Source organism: Perca flavescens, chromosome 18 (genome assembly GCF_004354835.1).
Source record: "Perca flavescens isolate YP-PL-M2 chromosome 18, PFLA_1.0, whole genome shotgun sequence".
In the NCBI taxonomy this organism is placed as follows: Eukaryota; Metazoa; Chordata; class Actinopteri; order Perciformes; family Percidae; genus Perca; species Perca flavescens.
The window spans coordinates 18097465-18115003 of NC_041348.1; the positions used below are offsets into that span (position 1 = coordinate 18097465).

The 17539-nt window shown below is 41.2% G+C and overlaps 1 protein-coding gene across 2 annotated transcripts in view; it reads right to left on the bottom strand.

Annotated features, from left to right (window-relative positions):
- Nucleotides 1-17539, bottom strand: part of LOC114572974 (protein EFR3 homolog B) — a 32951-nt gene that overhangs the window by 4556 nt on the left and 10856 nt on the right. For both annotated transcript variants that reach the window (XM_028604807.1, XM_028604805.1), the window contains 17 exons: nt 14968-15044; nt 12990-13117; nt 12012-12162; nt 9651-9772; nt 9157-9306; nt 6656-6790; nt 4899-4977; nt 4363-4498; nt 3639-3794; nt 3290-3401; nt 2955-3006; nt 2146-2318; nt 1968-2043; nt 1556-1717; nt 1025-1156; nt 777-844; nt 526-653 (listed from right to left, as the gene is read on the bottom strand). In XM_028604807.1, the coding sequence (XP_028460608.1) occupies nt 526-653; nt 777-844; nt 1025-1156; nt 1556-1717; nt 1968-2043; nt 2146-2318; nt 2955-3006; nt 3290-3401; nt 3639-3794; nt 4363-4498; nt 4899-4977; nt 6656-6790; nt 9157-9306; nt 9651-9772; nt 12012-12162; nt 12990-13117; nt 14968-15044 (2037 nt within the window). The remainder of the gene's footprint in view (nt 1-525; nt 654-776; nt 845-1024; nt 1157-1555; nt 1718-1967; nt 2044-2145; nt 2319-2954; nt 3007-3289; nt 3402-3638; nt 3795-4362; nt 4499-4898; nt 4978-6655; nt 6791-9156; nt 9307-9650; nt 9773-12011; nt 12163-12989; nt 13118-14967; nt 15045-17539) is intronic.

Below are 17539 nucleotides of genomic sequence, written 5' to 3' on the forward strand. Positions count from 1 at the left end.
GCCAACGTGTTCCTATTTACATGTTGCGATTTGTAGAATCAAAGCGTGTACAAAAAACAACGTAACATGAGACACAGCCGTCTTCTAACCGTAAACAAACCGGGAACTATACTCTCAGACAGGCTTGCTGCAAAGCAAATCATTCCGCCCAAGTACTATATTCTTCCGCCTGAGAATATAGTTCCCGGTTTGTTTACGGTTAGAAGACGGCTGTGTCTCATGTTACGTTTTTTGTACACACTTTGATTCTACAAATCGCAACATGTAAATAGGAACACGTTGGCATTATTTTGTCACTTATTCGGAGCAGTAGGATTGGAACGAGTCACCTGCAAGTTCTGTGGTAGGCTAAGCTACCGGTGGAGCCGTCAGACAGCGTTACAACACGCACGGACACGAGAAGGGTATGTATCGACTTGTCTAACTCTGGGGGTTACGGCAAATAAGCTAAACTCCCAATAAGTCGGCGTGTTCCTTTAATGTTACATTATAACACGCATGAGACGTATTGTTTGAGCATCTTACCAGTATACTGGGGTACATAAGGCGTAGCCAGTCTATCTGTGTTATAGCCGCTACCTCCGAGGACCTCAGTGATCTTCGACTGGAGGAACAAAACATCCCCCTCTACCTTCTCCAGTGAAGAAGGCGGCCTTGGAAGAAAGAGGGAGTGGGCATTTTTTGTAAAAAGTAAATAGGAAAAATTCCCTGCCATTATTGCATATTTACATATCAAATTTAACGGTTTGGGAGACTTCAATGTGACCGGTACATACTTGGGATTATCAACGAAGACATCCTCAGGCAAAAGGTAGGGACTTTCTTTCTGTCTCACCTCAATTACCTGAAAGGCAGATGAAAAAAGTAGTTTGTTAAAAGAGGTTGTTGACACACACACACACACACACACACACACACACACACACACACACACACACACACACACACACACACACACACACACACACACACACACACACACACACACACACACACACACACACACACACACACACACCCTTACCTCGTGTATGTGCTGGCAGAAGGCTGGGACGGTGGTGAGCTGGCAGATGAGGTTGAGGTAGGCGGCGGCGAGCGCGTGAACAGCACAGCGGTTATAAACGGGCAGAGGCTCGTCAGTGGACAAAGCCTGGTCCTGCGCAGGAAACAAAGACACATCAGCAAGGAGCCCTGGACTGTAAAACACCCTGCCTTAGGAACTCAAGCACACACACCATCATCTTTAAAAAACGTAATGACAGCAAATGCCACAATTATTTCTTGACTAAATAAATGAACATGTAATTTATCTGTGTTTTAAGGCCCCAACGTCTCGTTGCAGGCAGCGCTGCCTGTAAGGCACTAGGATTAGGCAATGGTTATGGTTATGGTTGTGGTTATGGTTATGGTTGTGGTTATGGTTAAGGTTAGGGTTAGGGTTACGTGCCTTGAAGTCAATGGTCAAAGCGCTGCCTGGAAGGAGACGTTGGGGGCTTAAAACACCACTGAGCGTAAATAGAACACATTGTGTGACTGAATGCACGTGCATCAGTACCTGCAAGGCGAGTGCCAGGCGAATGAGGTCCACCACTACTTCTTCATTAGCCAGCTCCACGCTGAGGAGACCCAACAGAGCGAAGAGCGACTCGTAGTGCTGCCGACCGCTGCTCTGCTCCTTACAGCCCAAGTAGATGTGTCGATATAGCTGCTGGCCGTGCTGGAAGTAGGATACACACGGAGAATGAAGAGAAGGAGAGGGGACTTCAGAGTTTGAGTGTGCTAGTTTTTCTGCAGATCCATCACAAGTGTAAATATTTACATGTTTAAAGTTTAGAAACATATTTAATGTTTTGTTTCATTACACATATGATTTTTTTTTAAATAAGAGATTGTGACAGTGTAGAATGCAGAGAAGAGAAATTCATCTGGACTTGTATTGACTTGAGTATACATGACAGAAGTTGTACCTTCTTCATGAATAAGTTGTCCTGTCTGGAACACTTGTCGACTTTGAGCTTGAGCACAGAGATGTCGGAGATGATGCTGCATAGAGATAATGCATAGAGATGTGTCAACTGGCTCAACGCACTACAAATGATGCCCTACAATAAACGTGTTCTGCCCACCCCCCACACACACACACACCTTATGTTGGTGAACTTGAGCATGTTGTCGTGCCTGTCGATCAGACTGAGAAGGATCTGGAGAACCAGCAGCCGGATTTCTGGATCCTCTGTGAGAGAGAAGGACAGCAACGGCTCCAGGAAAGAGTTGGGCAGCGCCGTAAGCATGTTGGTGGTCTGGAAACCTGCCGTCACCTGAGATATTGATGATGGCAAGCCATTTAAGGTTTGCACGTACATGAAAAACATTCATGTTGAAAACAGTGGGGTTGTGCTTTTCACCTTTATAGCATGCAAGCTACAAATTTGTTTCTAAACACATAAGATTTTGTTTACATGATTTAAGATTCTTTTAAAATTACATGTTGAGCGACAGTAATACGCTTCTGGATTGAAGTGAGTATTTGGTCAACCTCATGTCAGTCCGACCTGGATGGTTGCTTTCATAAGCACATATTTAGGTAAATATGTAAAAAGGACCACCAGAAAAGTAGCCTTGCTGTGCAAACACTCCTTAGGTCATGGGAAGACAAATGTGAAGCCGTGCAGAGAAATGAAAGAGGAGGATAAGAGAATTCTGAGACCATAAGAGTGCTGCCAAAACACACATGGTTTGTGTTAAATTATTTTCTCAAGAGCTGCTTGCTGATATAAAGTTTGATGGATTACAGCTTTTGACCTGAATAAGTGCACTATTATATAAACTACTTTCTTAAAATGTTTTTGTTTAATGCACTGGGAACACAGCGAGACATCTCCTGCTTCAAAGCTATCTAAAGCCGCATTTTTGAAACATGTGAAATTAATAATAATGCAAGGCTGAAAACTTACCTGGACCAAGGATTTAAGTAACATAATCTGAATCATCCTGGTACCCTCAGGCCTGTAGATGAACACAAATTAAGATACAAATTAGAACTTTATTAATTTACCAACATTCAGATCTACACAGATTTGTTTAAAAGGTACAGTTGACTGAAGGAAGTAAGGTTGACTGAAGGATGTAATAAGGTAAGATAGAGAATTACATAAACATATTTTTACATAACATACAACATTCAGTGTTGTGCGTGTGTGTTGTGTCCTGGGCATATGCTGCACAAAGGGAACATGAAATGAAATGAAAAAAATGAAATGAAATGAACAGGTGTTATTGAGTAACTTACCCAGAGCCTGCGGAGGGCAGAGCTGGGTGAATCCCAGGGACAGGGATCTTGCCCATGATGAAGAGCATGACCTCAGACCTCTGGTATGTCGGTAGAGTGTTGGCGAATGAACCTGAGAGAAACAGAAAGAGAGATAAAGCATCAGATGGATGAGAGGAAGATTTGGAGCAAAGAAACAAAATATGTGGATGGAGAAAAAACTAGTATGTAACACTAGTATGTACAAAACTCACACATAGGCATACATACAGACACGTGAGGTAAACATAATCACCACAGACAAACGGATCCAGTCCAGGAGCCTGTCTTGCAAAGCCACACACACACACACACACACACACACACACACCAATGGTCCTGATGACAGCCTCCTGCAGCTGCCTCTCCTCGTGAGCTTTGATGATCTTGGTGCCGATGTTGCCGTCGTAGGAGCCGGTCAACTCGTAGTCCACGCTCAGACGGAGCTGCCGCAGCAGGGTGTTAAACACCTCCAACACTGTGGGACCTGCATAAACAAACAACTCGTTCACCCCCAACATACAAATACCCCTTTATACCCGACAAACACCCACTAACATATGGCTTTTATCTTTAGTGGGAACGGTTCCAATCTGTCTACCAAGCCCGCTTTTTCCATGCAACTTCAGGCCCTGGTCACAAGTATTTATCGGCTCCAGCTCTGACCCGCAGTGATTGAAACATAACACCCAGATGGACGCCAAGGAGGGTAAAAAGGGGAGAAGTCACCCGTCATGTCATTGGGGTACAACACATGCACAGTAAAATCTGGTCTGCACTCGCCGACAAACTCAATAGTCCATTGGTTGCTAAACATTCCAGTTATATTGCCCATGTGTTCTACCCCAATGATATGATGTGATGTGGTGCCATGTCTTCTTCCCTTTTTACGGTCCTTGGTGGACACGCGATTATTTTTTGCCCCTTTTCCAGCACTTCTGTCATCTCGGCCACAAATTCCGTCTGTGTTCGCCCAAGCAGCGCAAGCTCAAGAGTATTGAGTGTGTGTGTGTGTGTGTGTGTGTGTGTGTGTGTGTGTCAGTCAGTCTTCTCACCTACAGAGCCGCTGGCTGCAATCGCGGCTGCCTCCAGCAAAACTTCCACTATCCCAGCACGCACTGTGGCTGAATTCTTGCTGTTAGCGTCCAGGTGACCGAGAAGCTGCTGGATTACCAAATGAGAGTGCTGGGACTAAGAGAGAAGGAAGGAATGAATGAAACCAGACTGAAAAAGCAAAAACAACATAGGCAGTAACAGAGAGAAACATTTTCATGCATTTCCATTCAGGTCCAAAATGAGTCACAGCTATTAGAAGAAGTGTTGATGCCCAAATTGACTCTTCAAACATCTCTCATTTCAACTCCATGAATACTGGAGCATGTTTCTACATTGCGGCCATAAATTGTGTAAAAAGAAACACGTACAATTTTTTTTTTTTTTTTTTAAATGGTACTGTGTAAATCAAATGTAATGTTTCAGCATTCATTAATTTTTATTTGGACCTGGATTAGCTGTCACCAAGGTGAAAGAGGAGAATATAAAAGGGGTGAGGAAGAGGTCTCTGTGGATACGTAGGCACTGTATTACTCACCTGGATGGAGTACATGATGATTTTAAAGCAGCGCACTGCAAAGGTCTTCCCCTCCCATAGAGAATGGTTATCTAAGTGCCTGGGGGAACACAGACAGGAGGAAAGGGATGGGGGGGGAGAGAGACAGAAGATGTAATAATACAGTGACTGTAGTGAAGGAGAGCAGCAAGGGATAGAGCAAATTTATAGTTCCCAAAAAAGCGCCGACATGAAGCCTCCGTATGAATTTCTTTTTATAATGGAGCAAAGGGGAGTTATGTGATGTTATCACTTATGTGATAAAAAAATAAAAACACACACACACACCTGCAAAAGATTAAAAAAATATATATTACAATGCGAAATAGTATTATATGATCTGCTCGTGCGTGAAGTGAAAGCGCGCGATCAGATCATATCATAATTTCATATCATAGTTTCTTCTCCTGAAAATCTCTCCGTCCTGCTTAGCAAAGCCACCATCATAATAGCAATGTGCCAAAGTACAAACACGCCTGACTTTTAAAAGGGAATGGGAGATGACACTCTGATTGGTTTATTGCATGTTACGCCCAAAACACACCTATGAATTAATGACGACACTAAGTACAACCCTTTTGAACCATGCGCCTGGCGCACATACCCTTTTTTCGCTGTCAAACTAGCAAAAGTGGATTCGTACACGCCCTAAACGCACCTGCGCCAGGCGCTTCACGCCGTGCTCTTAGATCGTTAAAATACGACCCGTAGTCATTTTACTCCGTCTTTCATTGATGAATGTAGTCAGGATGTTGATAATAAGATGCAAAAAGAAAAACCCAATCACTGATAACGATCAGGATCACCACATCCATCAAACACGATCAAGATCACTACTTGACAGTCAAACTGCAGCATCCTTTGTGTACACAGAGACAGAGAGGCGGAGAGTAGAGTGAAATAAATAGCTTGAAGCTTGAAACAGACAGAAACTGAGACCGTGATGGATGGATGAGAGCTGGTCTCACACAGCACACGACAAGTGAGATGAAGTGAAGGGAAAATTGAGAGACAACTGTAAATAGAGAGATTAAGAAATATAAATTCAATATATAACTGCACAAGAAAATGGTAACTAGAGTTGCAGTTGGATTTTGGTGTACAAAACAAAATCAATAAAGGCATTGTAGCCTTACAAGTCTCGTTTTTTTTTGTATATTTTTGCTGGTTTTTTATGTAGTTATGCATATCAATGTGGCTGTGCAATTATAAGCTGTATTATCTAGCTGTATTCCTGCAAGCACATGATACATGTATATAATTATATATATATATATAAAGCAGGCAGAACATTAAAAGTCAATGTTGTTAATGTCTAGGGCTCAGAGAGATTCAGGGACAGCTGAGACAGATAAAAAAAACATTCCTGGAAGAACAGTAGAGCTGAATTGATTCAAATAAGAGAGAGACGGAAGAAGCGTAAACTGGATAGATAGACACAATTAAAACGAAAGCACTAATCACAAAGGACCAGGCTCAGAGACATCCAAAGTTAAATAAAAACATCATAGAAGATAACCTTGGAACCTGCAAATTATGCACTAGTCTGGAACAACTATGTAACCTTGCGCTGACTTTGTCGCGCCACCTCGTGCCAATCAGTGCACAGATAAAAATGCGGCAGCATAGCATTAAGATGCATCCTTCCTGCAGGTTTAGTCAATGCATCACAAAACAACAAACGCATAAAGGAAAAATAAAAAAAAAGAGGATAAAAAGGGTTTGTGGGACTGTCTTACATCAGCACGGGCGTGACGGCGTTCTTGATGTTGCCATAGGCGGCTCGTCCCAGCAGCTCCCTGAAGCAGCGCTCCGTCAGCTCCACCGGGCTTTCCTTCTCTTTCTCCGACGCCTGCAGCGGAGAGGGGGAGCGGCTTGTACAGAGTGATGCAGGTGAGGAAGCAGAAAAGAGGCAGAGGAGGGGAAAGAGCAAGGGAGGGGAAGTCGAGTCGGGAGGGGAAGGAGAGATACAGCGAGCGAGAGAGAGAGAGAGAGAGAGAGAGAGAGAGAGAGAGAGAGAGAGAGAGAGAGAGAGAGAGAGAGAGAAGAGTTTGAAATCAATCAATCAAGGCTCAATTTTTTTTTTTTTTACACAAAAACACTCTGGACTTCCTCGTCTCTGCAGCCCCTCTGACTTTCCCTTTTCCAGTTTGTCTGCAGTGAAAATTGATAGACTGTGTATGCATATTTGTGTATTGCACATCTGTTATCACCATGGGGGTGTATGTCCCGGTGTAAGTTTGTGGGCACTCACTCCGGGTCCAGCCTGTCTTTGTTCTCATACATATTTAAAACCTTCAATATAACTCCATCTTAGTCATGACTAACTTCGGGTGGTCCACCAATGATGACATTATATATTAACAGCCTCACTCTTTCATCATGCCTGCTGCTGCTGTGGAGGAAATGTCGGTGGCTCTCGGTGGCTTACTCAACTCAACTCCAGACATACAGACATTTGAGGGGCAATGGAAAATAAAGGATTAATTCTTAACTTTAAGGGCACAGACCAAAAGTCATTTTCTTTTAGTGCTAAGCTGCTGTTGTTGAAATGTTTAGCTTCTTTTTCAGCAGTAACTAATAGCTTTCAAAGCCATTGCCATTGTCCCATCCAATTAAAAAGTGCATCTAAAACACCCACGAGTGACTTCATTCTGAGGTCATCCTAAAAGTCCCTCACTACACAGTTTTGTCTAATGATTTGGACAAGCGCAAAATGTTAAGCACAAGGAGAAATCCCCATCATACCGAAACCTTCTTGGCTACGGCAATCTGACATCTTACCTGCTATCCACAAACCATTCACAGAGGCTATTTTTTAGTCAGTCAGCATGTTAAAGGCAAGGATCATTTCTGTTAACATTTTTTGCTGAGGCAATGCCTAGAGGAAAATGGCTTGAGGCACAGAAAGCCTTTGGAGACACCTACACACACTATATTAAAACCAATCAATCAATCATGCTGCTGGTAGTTGTTTTTGAACTCACAAAACAGGGCTCAGAGAAAGATTTGAGTATCTCCAGAAATGAACTCTCTCCAGGAATTAGGCTCAAGTGACAGAAGGCTTTGCTAGAACTGTACCGAGGTTGATCTTAATGAACTTGTACATGTGCATGGGAATTAATGTAGAGAAGAATGCACCATCTGTGAGTTTAATTAGACTGTACTGACTGCTGTGGATTTTTACAGCTTGTTATGACTGAGGATGCACAACAGGGGCAGGCTTCATAACACACCCAGAGTGATGGGAAGCTGAGATGGAAATGTGTCTCTCTGTTAGGAGTGCATCTGTCTCTTTCTGTCCATCTGTCTGTCTTTCTCTTTCAATAATCTCCACATTTCCATCACTGCACTTTAATATCAACCCTCCACCCAATCTCCCAATGTTCTTTTCGCTGCCCTCCCCCTTTTCTCCCCAAACCATCAGATCTCGGCATTGACGTCAAAGTGAATTTCAGAATGTGGATTAATGCCAAGAGAGGGAGGCTCCAGATCTGCATCTCTCTGTCTCTCACATAACCTCTAGCTCTCAATGCAATTGTGATGCTTTTTATTCGCCACCCATTGCACTATTTCTGTTCTTGCTCTCCCCCTCCCCCTTTCTCCTTGAATTGTTCTCCCTATCTCTTGGTGTCTGTGTCCTTGGATGCTGCAGGTGGGCAAACAGATGCCCATAAGAGGAGCAGAGCTGTCAGTGGGTTCACTCAGTAATGACAATGATAATGAATGACATGGGTGATGGATAGACTGCCAGGAGAAATATGGCCTAACGGTGATACAAACAGCATCAGTCGGCTACAACACAGTGGCTCTGGAGTTCGCAACTGAGGCATGGCGGGTCAACGCTGACTCATTCTGGGTCATTGACTTTGTCGAAACAGCCTGACCTGTTGTGTGAGGATGACGTGGTAACACTGGGGACTGGATTTACCTGCCTTTAACTGCTGTTAGGATAGTGTGTTTGAGCACTTTATTTTTCTCATTTTTACTGAAAAACAAGTCTTTCAGTAGGTTGAAAAAAAACCTAAACCTAGTTTCTCCATATAATGACATACGATCATACATATGAAGGAAATCGTTAGGAAAAAAACAATGCGGCCAAATGATGACGTGATCTCAAAAACCACTGGGAAGGGGTCATGTGACAGTATGCCTAAATTATCTTATTACATATCTGTGACAGTTCTGATGAACAGAAACATACAAAGCTACCAGTTCACATTTTCCAGTGAACATTTACCTCTCTGTGCGCACTCCACTCTGCAGGTTGAAAAGCAGAGAGGGGACGATCTTGTCCATGTGCTGAGGGTCCCAGATGTTGGCCTGCAGCTCATCATTCACAGTCTTCCTCACCACGCCCTGCAGGCCCTTGATACCTGCCATGCGTATCCTGGAGGTAACAGAAATAGAAGATCACTGGTAACTGAATCTACAAATAGATGATTCTATTTAGGAAATCTTATTTTTGTCCAGTTTTTAGTCTGTATCCTTCAGTGTTTGGCAGTTACCCTTTTTAATTCTGCAAAGCTATATTTAACTGTTTAAAGATGTCACTTTGTCTATTTTCAGCAGATGACAACAAGATCATTTTTAAAAGATTTTATTTTTGATGAAGATGAAAACAAATGTTCAGAGGCAGTGGTAGTCTAAAAAAAGAGATTTCCTGAAGTGGTCTAAAAACAGCAGTTACTTAATGATTCAGCCTTGAGCGCAAACAAACATCTGTCCACTCACTTAGTACGGATGTCAGGGTCCTCGTAGCTAGAGTGGCACATCTCACTGAAGCGCGACACAAAGAAGTCATAACTGCGGTGGTACGATGGTGTATCCTCTTCTATGTTGGCAAACTTCACAAACTGAGAAGGGAAGAAGAGACGGGAAAAAATAAAATTCATTTTCATGTCAAACTGAAACTCTACAAATGAAGAGATTTAATAATAGTAATAAGTCTGCTCCTCAAAGGCCCACGTTTGTTAAGAGTTTATTCCAGTTTGATTAAAAACTCTTTAATGAACTACTCTAAATCCCCATGAGGAATATCTCCTAAATTAAAGCCAAACCACGCAACATAACATCTCATTAAGAAAAGCACAGGGCAGTGGGGGGCTCTCCCACTGAATCAGGAAATGTCACCATTTAAACACGCTGTCACTGACATTTAGCTTCACAACCCGCTCCAATTAATAAATTATGAACTGGATTTCTTTAGAATAAAGACAAAGTGGATGCTACCTGAAGCCAGAATTATATAACGAATTAACAATACAGCAGATGGTAATTAAAGTGCATCAATTCACTATTGAAAAATACAGGTTGGATTAGTAGAGTGACAGCATGGATACAAAAAATAATAATTAATTTCATTAAAATTAAATTAGTGTTGGGATTGGTTTTGAAATTAAATGAAGCACCCTTGAGCAAATTAAATGAAGTGAACCCAAAAATACTTTTGTGCAACTGCTTAACTGCTGCAGTAAATAGCTGCAGCAGCTGATACCCCAACGTTGCCCAGTATTACCGGCAGTAACACTGGGCAGCTTCCAGGTACTAATGTATCAACTCTGTGTCTGCTGAAATCTATATTTGATCAAAAGCTTTCAGAATAGGGTCTCAAACCATAGGTGATGCAGAACTGATATTATAGACATTTTTGTTTCAACCAAAGTCTACACCAGGAGAAGCTAACTTGCCCTCAGTCTTTTCTAGCACATTACATAAATCAAGTTAACAAAAAACACAAACTCAGATACTGAAGCGTTGAAGAGTAGGCGTGTATTTGAAAGGGCTCTGCAATACAAGGTTTTAGGTCAAAGAAACAGAGTGTGAGAAAACCCATGGGCTTGAGTCCTGTGGTGATAAACTCTGCTAATCTGCAACTTTCAACTCTCTCTGACACTGGTCTGCTTCAGATGAGCCATACGGTGCATGCTAAGAAGGAAAGATGCTACAGCTGCACTGAAAAATACAGTATGCTGTAGTTATGTATGTGTGAGGAAGCTCAGGGTTGTGTATGTATGGATTGAGCATTGAAGCTAAACTAATCCCAATCACTATAGTCACAATGTTCAGGAACTCTGAATGCAAAGCTTTAAATTAGCAGATAATGCAAAATGTCCTCTACTATTGATCATGGTAAATAGCACTGTGATGCACAATTAATTACGCAGCCTGATGTGTGTGTGTATATGAATGGGTCAGTGTATGGCTTTGCATTTGTCCTAAATGCACACCCATGAGCGTGTGCAAGGGAGATTTATAGCTTGAAGATTATGAGTGAAAGGCTGGCTTGTCATGTCAATCTGTGTAGATGACTGCAGAGCTTTGCCACTGTGGTCCGCAGCTAATCTGATTTCCTTTATGTGTCCTCTGCCGACCGGGGCGACAGTCGCTTCTCACATCAGAGGATGCTCATCACTCCCACTCCCTCTGCCCACCAATCTCTTGCTTAGCTGTGATCTTCAAGGTTAACATATTTTACTTTGTGCCATCACATCAGCAGAGTAAATGGGCCCCGTCAACTTTAGATAAGATAATGCCCCTACATCCACTTTAATGGGCGAAATTTGATAAAACAGAAAAGCTTAAAAACTAAGGCACATTAGTGACCAATAGTTCGAGGATGTGGGTATTTATCTAAATGTATATTAGTAAAACAAGCTGCCTTAGGTTTTTTGTGGTTTCTTGTGACCAAGGATTTATAGCAAGGCAAACTTGTTTTGCTAATTACATTATATGTACAGCATAAACGTGTCTGTGTTAAGCTTTTGCAGTAAATTTAAACTGAACATCCTTCAAAACAATATAATAAAAATAATATAAAAGTTATATTAAATGTAATCATACAGTAGTTTCAAACAAAGTTGAATAGAGCATCTGACCTCTCCTGAATGCGCCAACTAACTTTCAAGACTTACAGTATAAAGTTAAATACATCACTTGATTTTCTTATTTTAAAGTTTACCACAACGTTTACTGCAGTTTCAGGTTATTACAGTGATGCATATTTCTTGTAGATACTTTTGACACTGTACTTTTTCCACAAGGAATAAAGCCGTAGCTAAACAAAATGCTCGGAATATAATCCTGTAAACTCACAGAGTTGGTTCCTAGGATCTGCAGGCTGGGTTTGTCTGACTCCAACAGCTTGCGCACCATCTTGAGGAAACTCTCCACAAACAGGTTGATGCTCTGGCAGTGGCAGGCCATCAGCAGCTGGTCCAGGGCTTCCATGGCTATGCACACATACCTGAAGAGGAGAGAAAAGAGACAGAAACATCTGGATGACAATTAACCCTGTAGGCAATACAGTATGTGTCTAGACATTTTATGGATAATAAAATAGTGCATAAATTCTAAACGTCTAACTGCCCACAGCAGCAACAGGAATAAAAATGTGATAAGCTCTGCCAGACGAACTCTGGAGACTTGCATATTTCAGCTGGACTCTGCCGAGTGTAAATGTAATCAGTACAGGCTGTTTACATTGGTGAGAATCATCACAGTTCGTTTTAGCCATGAGTCATTAAAGACAACAACTTCTGTAGCATATAAAATAAGTACAGAGTGTACAGAAAGATCACAGTCGATGAACCTACACCAGCCATGTTGTTTTTTTTGTTAAAAAACAAGACCAACCTGCCTCCCTCTATATTTGGCTACTTCATGAATCATTTTTCATTACAAAGACATATTTGTTGTAAATCCAATGGCATAATTGTACAGTTCCTTCTCCAGTTGGCATGTGAAATACATGTGATATGTATCATAGACAGGCCTGTAAATGGGGATCTTTAAAGCATCTTTAGCTCTTTGATGGACTGTCAGTGTAAATCTGTATAATGAAAGGCTATTCCGTGCACCACTTTTTCCCTATTACTTCATAGCAAGACAACTTCAAATCTTTTAAAATTTTAATGCATTAGCTGCAGTTGTGCTGAATTCAAATCAGTCAAGTTAATGTGTGGCAGAGAATAAATAATACACAAAATGTGCAAACAGTATTTGCCAGGGCAGAGTCAGTTGAAACGTTTTTCGAGAAACCGTTTTGAATGTCAATTGACTGGTGATTCTCACCCATATCTGTGTCGGGCCACATCCCTTGACAATCTCTCAGACAGGTAGGCTCCGATACGGTCAAGCTTCTCTGGAGCTGACAGGGCGTAGAATGTCAGCTTCTCCATGTTGGCCTTCACCAGCCCATCCTAGGAGGGTGACAGAGACACAGATAGAAAAATAACAAAGTTTTAGGGTAGGTTTATTTACATTGTTCAGAATCCTAAAGGAGTAGTTCACCAAAAATGAAAGTTCAGTCACTCTCAGAGAAGATGTACGTGAGGCTTGTATGTCCACTAAACAAAGAGGTTGTTGTTTCCACTGAGAAAACACATCAGTAGTATTTTGACTGACATCAGGGTTAATAGGTAATGACAAATGAATGTATTCCACTACTATTCCATAAACATTTCTGAGCTAATGCAATAGTGTGTGTACTTCTCTTCAAAACCCAAATTGTAAGAGCATAACTAGTTCACCAAGTTTCCCCCTTGAGCTACTTCACTGCTCTTCAGTCAGGTCAGGGGGAGGAGAGAGCTAAAAACATCTATAGTCCACTGAGATCCCGCTTACATTCAGGCAAAAGCCAAAACCTGCAGTCAGTGAACTGTGATACAGGGGCAGAAGCACATCGTTCATCATTCACAAAAGATCCTAGTTTTTTTTGGGGTGAAATGTTGTGAGACAATCAGCCACACTGAGCTGAGGATATGTGAGCAATAACTACATTTTGACTTGTCATAGTTTAAAAAAAAAAGAAATAAAAAAAAAAAGAAGCACACGCACCATTACTGATAACTGATCACTTAAAGTGTCCCAATAATTCATGACAGGGTGACAGTGAGCAGGCATGCACAATACCAGGACCGGGGAAACTGAAGCAGCTAAATGGAATTTAGCCGTCATTAACTTTATTATTTCCACCTGTGCTTTTTCCACTATGATATGTAGCATTAATTTGATGGTTATGTTTAAGGTCAGCACAGGGCGCTAGCTCTGCTTCTGTTAGTTTCTCTAAAACATTCTGTGGCTGGAATTCAGCAGGCTATAAAACACCCTTCAGTTGAAAAGCGGATTTGGGGTTTTTGTTCATTAGAGTCTATCACTTTGTAGTTCTGAAGACAAAGAGTGCAGGCTTCTGTAGAGTGTTAACAGAGTACATTGTAGTCTCTTCCCAATGATAAACTCCATCATATCCAATCTAATTTCAACTATTGTACACTACTACGGGATATTTTTGTGTACGTGCAGGTGATACATGCAAAGAATACAAGCTATATTAAAGCCCCTTAACATCAATTATCTGAGAGAACCGCTGACATACAATAAATGTGTACAAACACACCCACATGCTCACACAGTGTGACATAATTTTGAGTAAATGTTATCAGACAGCTTCATAAACCGTTGAACTGGGATACAGTCTTAGCCACAGCAGCATTGAGCCAAACTTAAACTCCCTTTTTGGGAGCACAATGTGCACATGCACAAACAGGGAAATGAGGTCTGCGTGTACTACTATCCCATGTACTGCAGTTTTGACTCAGACCAGATTGCTAAAGTGGGTTACTGCGGTAGCAAAGAGGCACTTTTGAAAAGTTTCCTCTGCAACAAATCAGCTCCTTCTTCTCCACTCAAATTAATTCTCTTTACGAGTCATCTGTATCAGATCTCAAACGGTAGCAAAGCTGAGGTCTGTGGTTTGATACCAACAGCTTTTAAGAAGACAGGAAAAAAAGGCTGTGCTGCCATATTTCACTTCTTACTCTTCCTACATCTAAGATATTATCATAACACTGCCTTTATATTTACTGGCCAGGGTTCCGGTTCAAGGTGTTTTCATCTGTTTTTTGATTTGTTCAATAAATGAAACATCTATCGAAAAGTCAATGAGTAATCGCGTTAAATAATCGGGATTACAATAATGACCAAAATAACTGCGATTATATTTTTTTCCATAATCGAGCAGCCCTAACACAAAGTCACTTGAGCTTCTCACCTCTGGGTCTTCTGGGAAGATGTTGTCTACCAGTCTCTTGTACCGAGGCCTGAGCGCCCCGCAACAACCACAAACCCCTGAGGAAGACAAAAGAAAGAGAGAGATGGTCAATTACACTTGTGCAGCATGACTGGCACAAATGCAATAAAAACAAAGAGAAAGAAAAATAACAAGTAAACAAGTCTTCTTTTTTCATCCAGTCTCTGTTGCGGCACCATTCATCTGTTCTGTGTAAGCATGTGTAAATGCTTACACAGTGCCGATGTAATAAAGTAACTATCAGCCACTTGTTCCAAAGGTAAGGTTAGACACCCTACATACTGTAGGTGTACAGTAGGTAGTGATTGACACTAATCAGTGATGTACAGTCATTCTAAGACAGCAACTAATTATGACTTCACATTAATAACATACTGTATCACCACAGAGGTAGTGATGGAAAATTAGGTGATTAAAAGCAAGTCATAGAACATAAAGATTAAACAAAGAACGAACAAGCATTTAACTTGTGTAGCTGTAACAACTGCCAAATTGACTTGTCAGCAAGGAAAGCACAGCTGCAGCTAATAAAATAATAATGGGAAAGCAGTGGCGGATCTAGAAAATAGGGTGGCAAAGGGTGGCAAGAGGTCTTGGCAGGGTAGGGAAGACGGTAGGCAGTACGGTATGCAGTTTTCTCTGCATATCTAACCATATAAACATATACAACAGAAATAGCCAATAACTAAAAACATGTTATTTGACATATGACATGTTATGCTAATGTGCTGCAATTTATATGAAAGGAGAATAAAAACACACTATGTGGGCCAGGGGGAATTGCAGGCCTACCCTCTTCCTCCCTGGTAGTCACTCCCTGCCTCTGTCCCTCTTTCTTAATCTGCAGCCTCCTCTTCATCCCTCATATACAATTCTTCTTTTTTTTCTTCCCCTTCACTTATTTCTTCATCTCCTTCTGTGGCCTTCTCCTGCTCTGACCCTCCTGGTCTCTCCAGTTTACTGCCTTCTCCTTCTCCTTCTCCTTCTCCTTCTTCTTCTCATTTCCATACTTCTCTTCCTAATATCCCCACTTTTAGCTTTGTAAAATGTAATAAGTATAACCAATATAAAATCTAAAAAGATTTATCACATGCACACAACAGTTATGTTTAGACTACTTAATCCCATTGTATTGGTTATTTCCCAAGTTTGACAGTAATGTAACCTGGTTTCATTTGTGCAGCCTCATTGCTGTGATATGTGAGAGTACGTGTAGTGTGTTGTAACATAACGCCCCCGAAACGGCGACCCTTTAAACATTATGGATTCTAACATGCCAGTTTTTAATATTTCCTAGTCTTTACTAAAATCAAAACTAATCAAAGGTCAAAATTCTTTTACATAACACGAGGGAGTGATTTCACTTTTGGCTCATTAATGGACGCGCGGTTATTGCTGATGCTGAACCACCTTTAGCATGCATTACATTCATTACAAATTTAACTTGAAGTTAAATTGGTGCGTTTAAACTTCACCAGGGGGAAACTAACTTCCCCTTCATGCTCGGGGGCAGCTCAATCGCTCCAGTCTTTGCTGGGATGCAGAACCCATTGAGCAGACTCTGTGTGTGAGCCACACTGTGTGTCCACTCTGCACGTTTGATCCAGGGACGTAGCTAAGTATTTGAGATCACATTTACAACTTTTCACCTTTGGTTAATTTATTGTTTATTTCAATGCTTTGAGAAGCTTGTGGACATAGTGGCAGTTTGTTTTTAAAAGTACAGTTTTAAGAACACCAAAGTTTGGGAGGCCTTTGGCCTTTTGAACACAGTTACATTTATAGAAACTCCAAAAATCAATAAAAAAAATGATTTGTCAGTTTTATAACTGAGCTCTTCCAGACATTTAAGTTAAAAACAAACTATTCTTTTTAATAAAAATAATAAATATAAAGTGGGAATCTAAAATAAAGGGGAATCTTACAGACTATACGTATCGATATTTTCACTTTGCATCTATAATATTGGATCGTGGATCATTTAATTGATATATCGATCCAGATGGATTTATCGTTACACCTCTACCCCTTGCCTGCCTGTAGATCCACCCCTGTGGGTAAGCAAACAAGATAAATAGTCTTGTCAGTATTATTGTCATTCATTTTATTAAATGCTAGGTTGTCTAGCCAGCTGTATATCAGGGCAAAACATATAGCAAGCATTTACAAAACTGCATTGTCAAATACCCCGCAAGAATACCAAAAGATGCCAAATGTTGAAGTAAAATCACCAGCGTGATGCTAACATTTAAACTACAGAGTCCAAGATTAAAAACATGAAGATCTGTTCATCTCTATGGAGCTTCTGTTAAACTGAAGCTTGGCTAACTGAAGGTAATTCTGTGCAAAGACATCTGAGGAAAGCCAGTTATGGAAAGAATGTGGCCACAAGACAATTCCAGTCACTGTCAAACAATGTGGCTGAGATGATCACACACACACACACACACACACACACACACACACACACACACAACACACACACACACACACACACACACACACACACACACACACACACACACACACACAC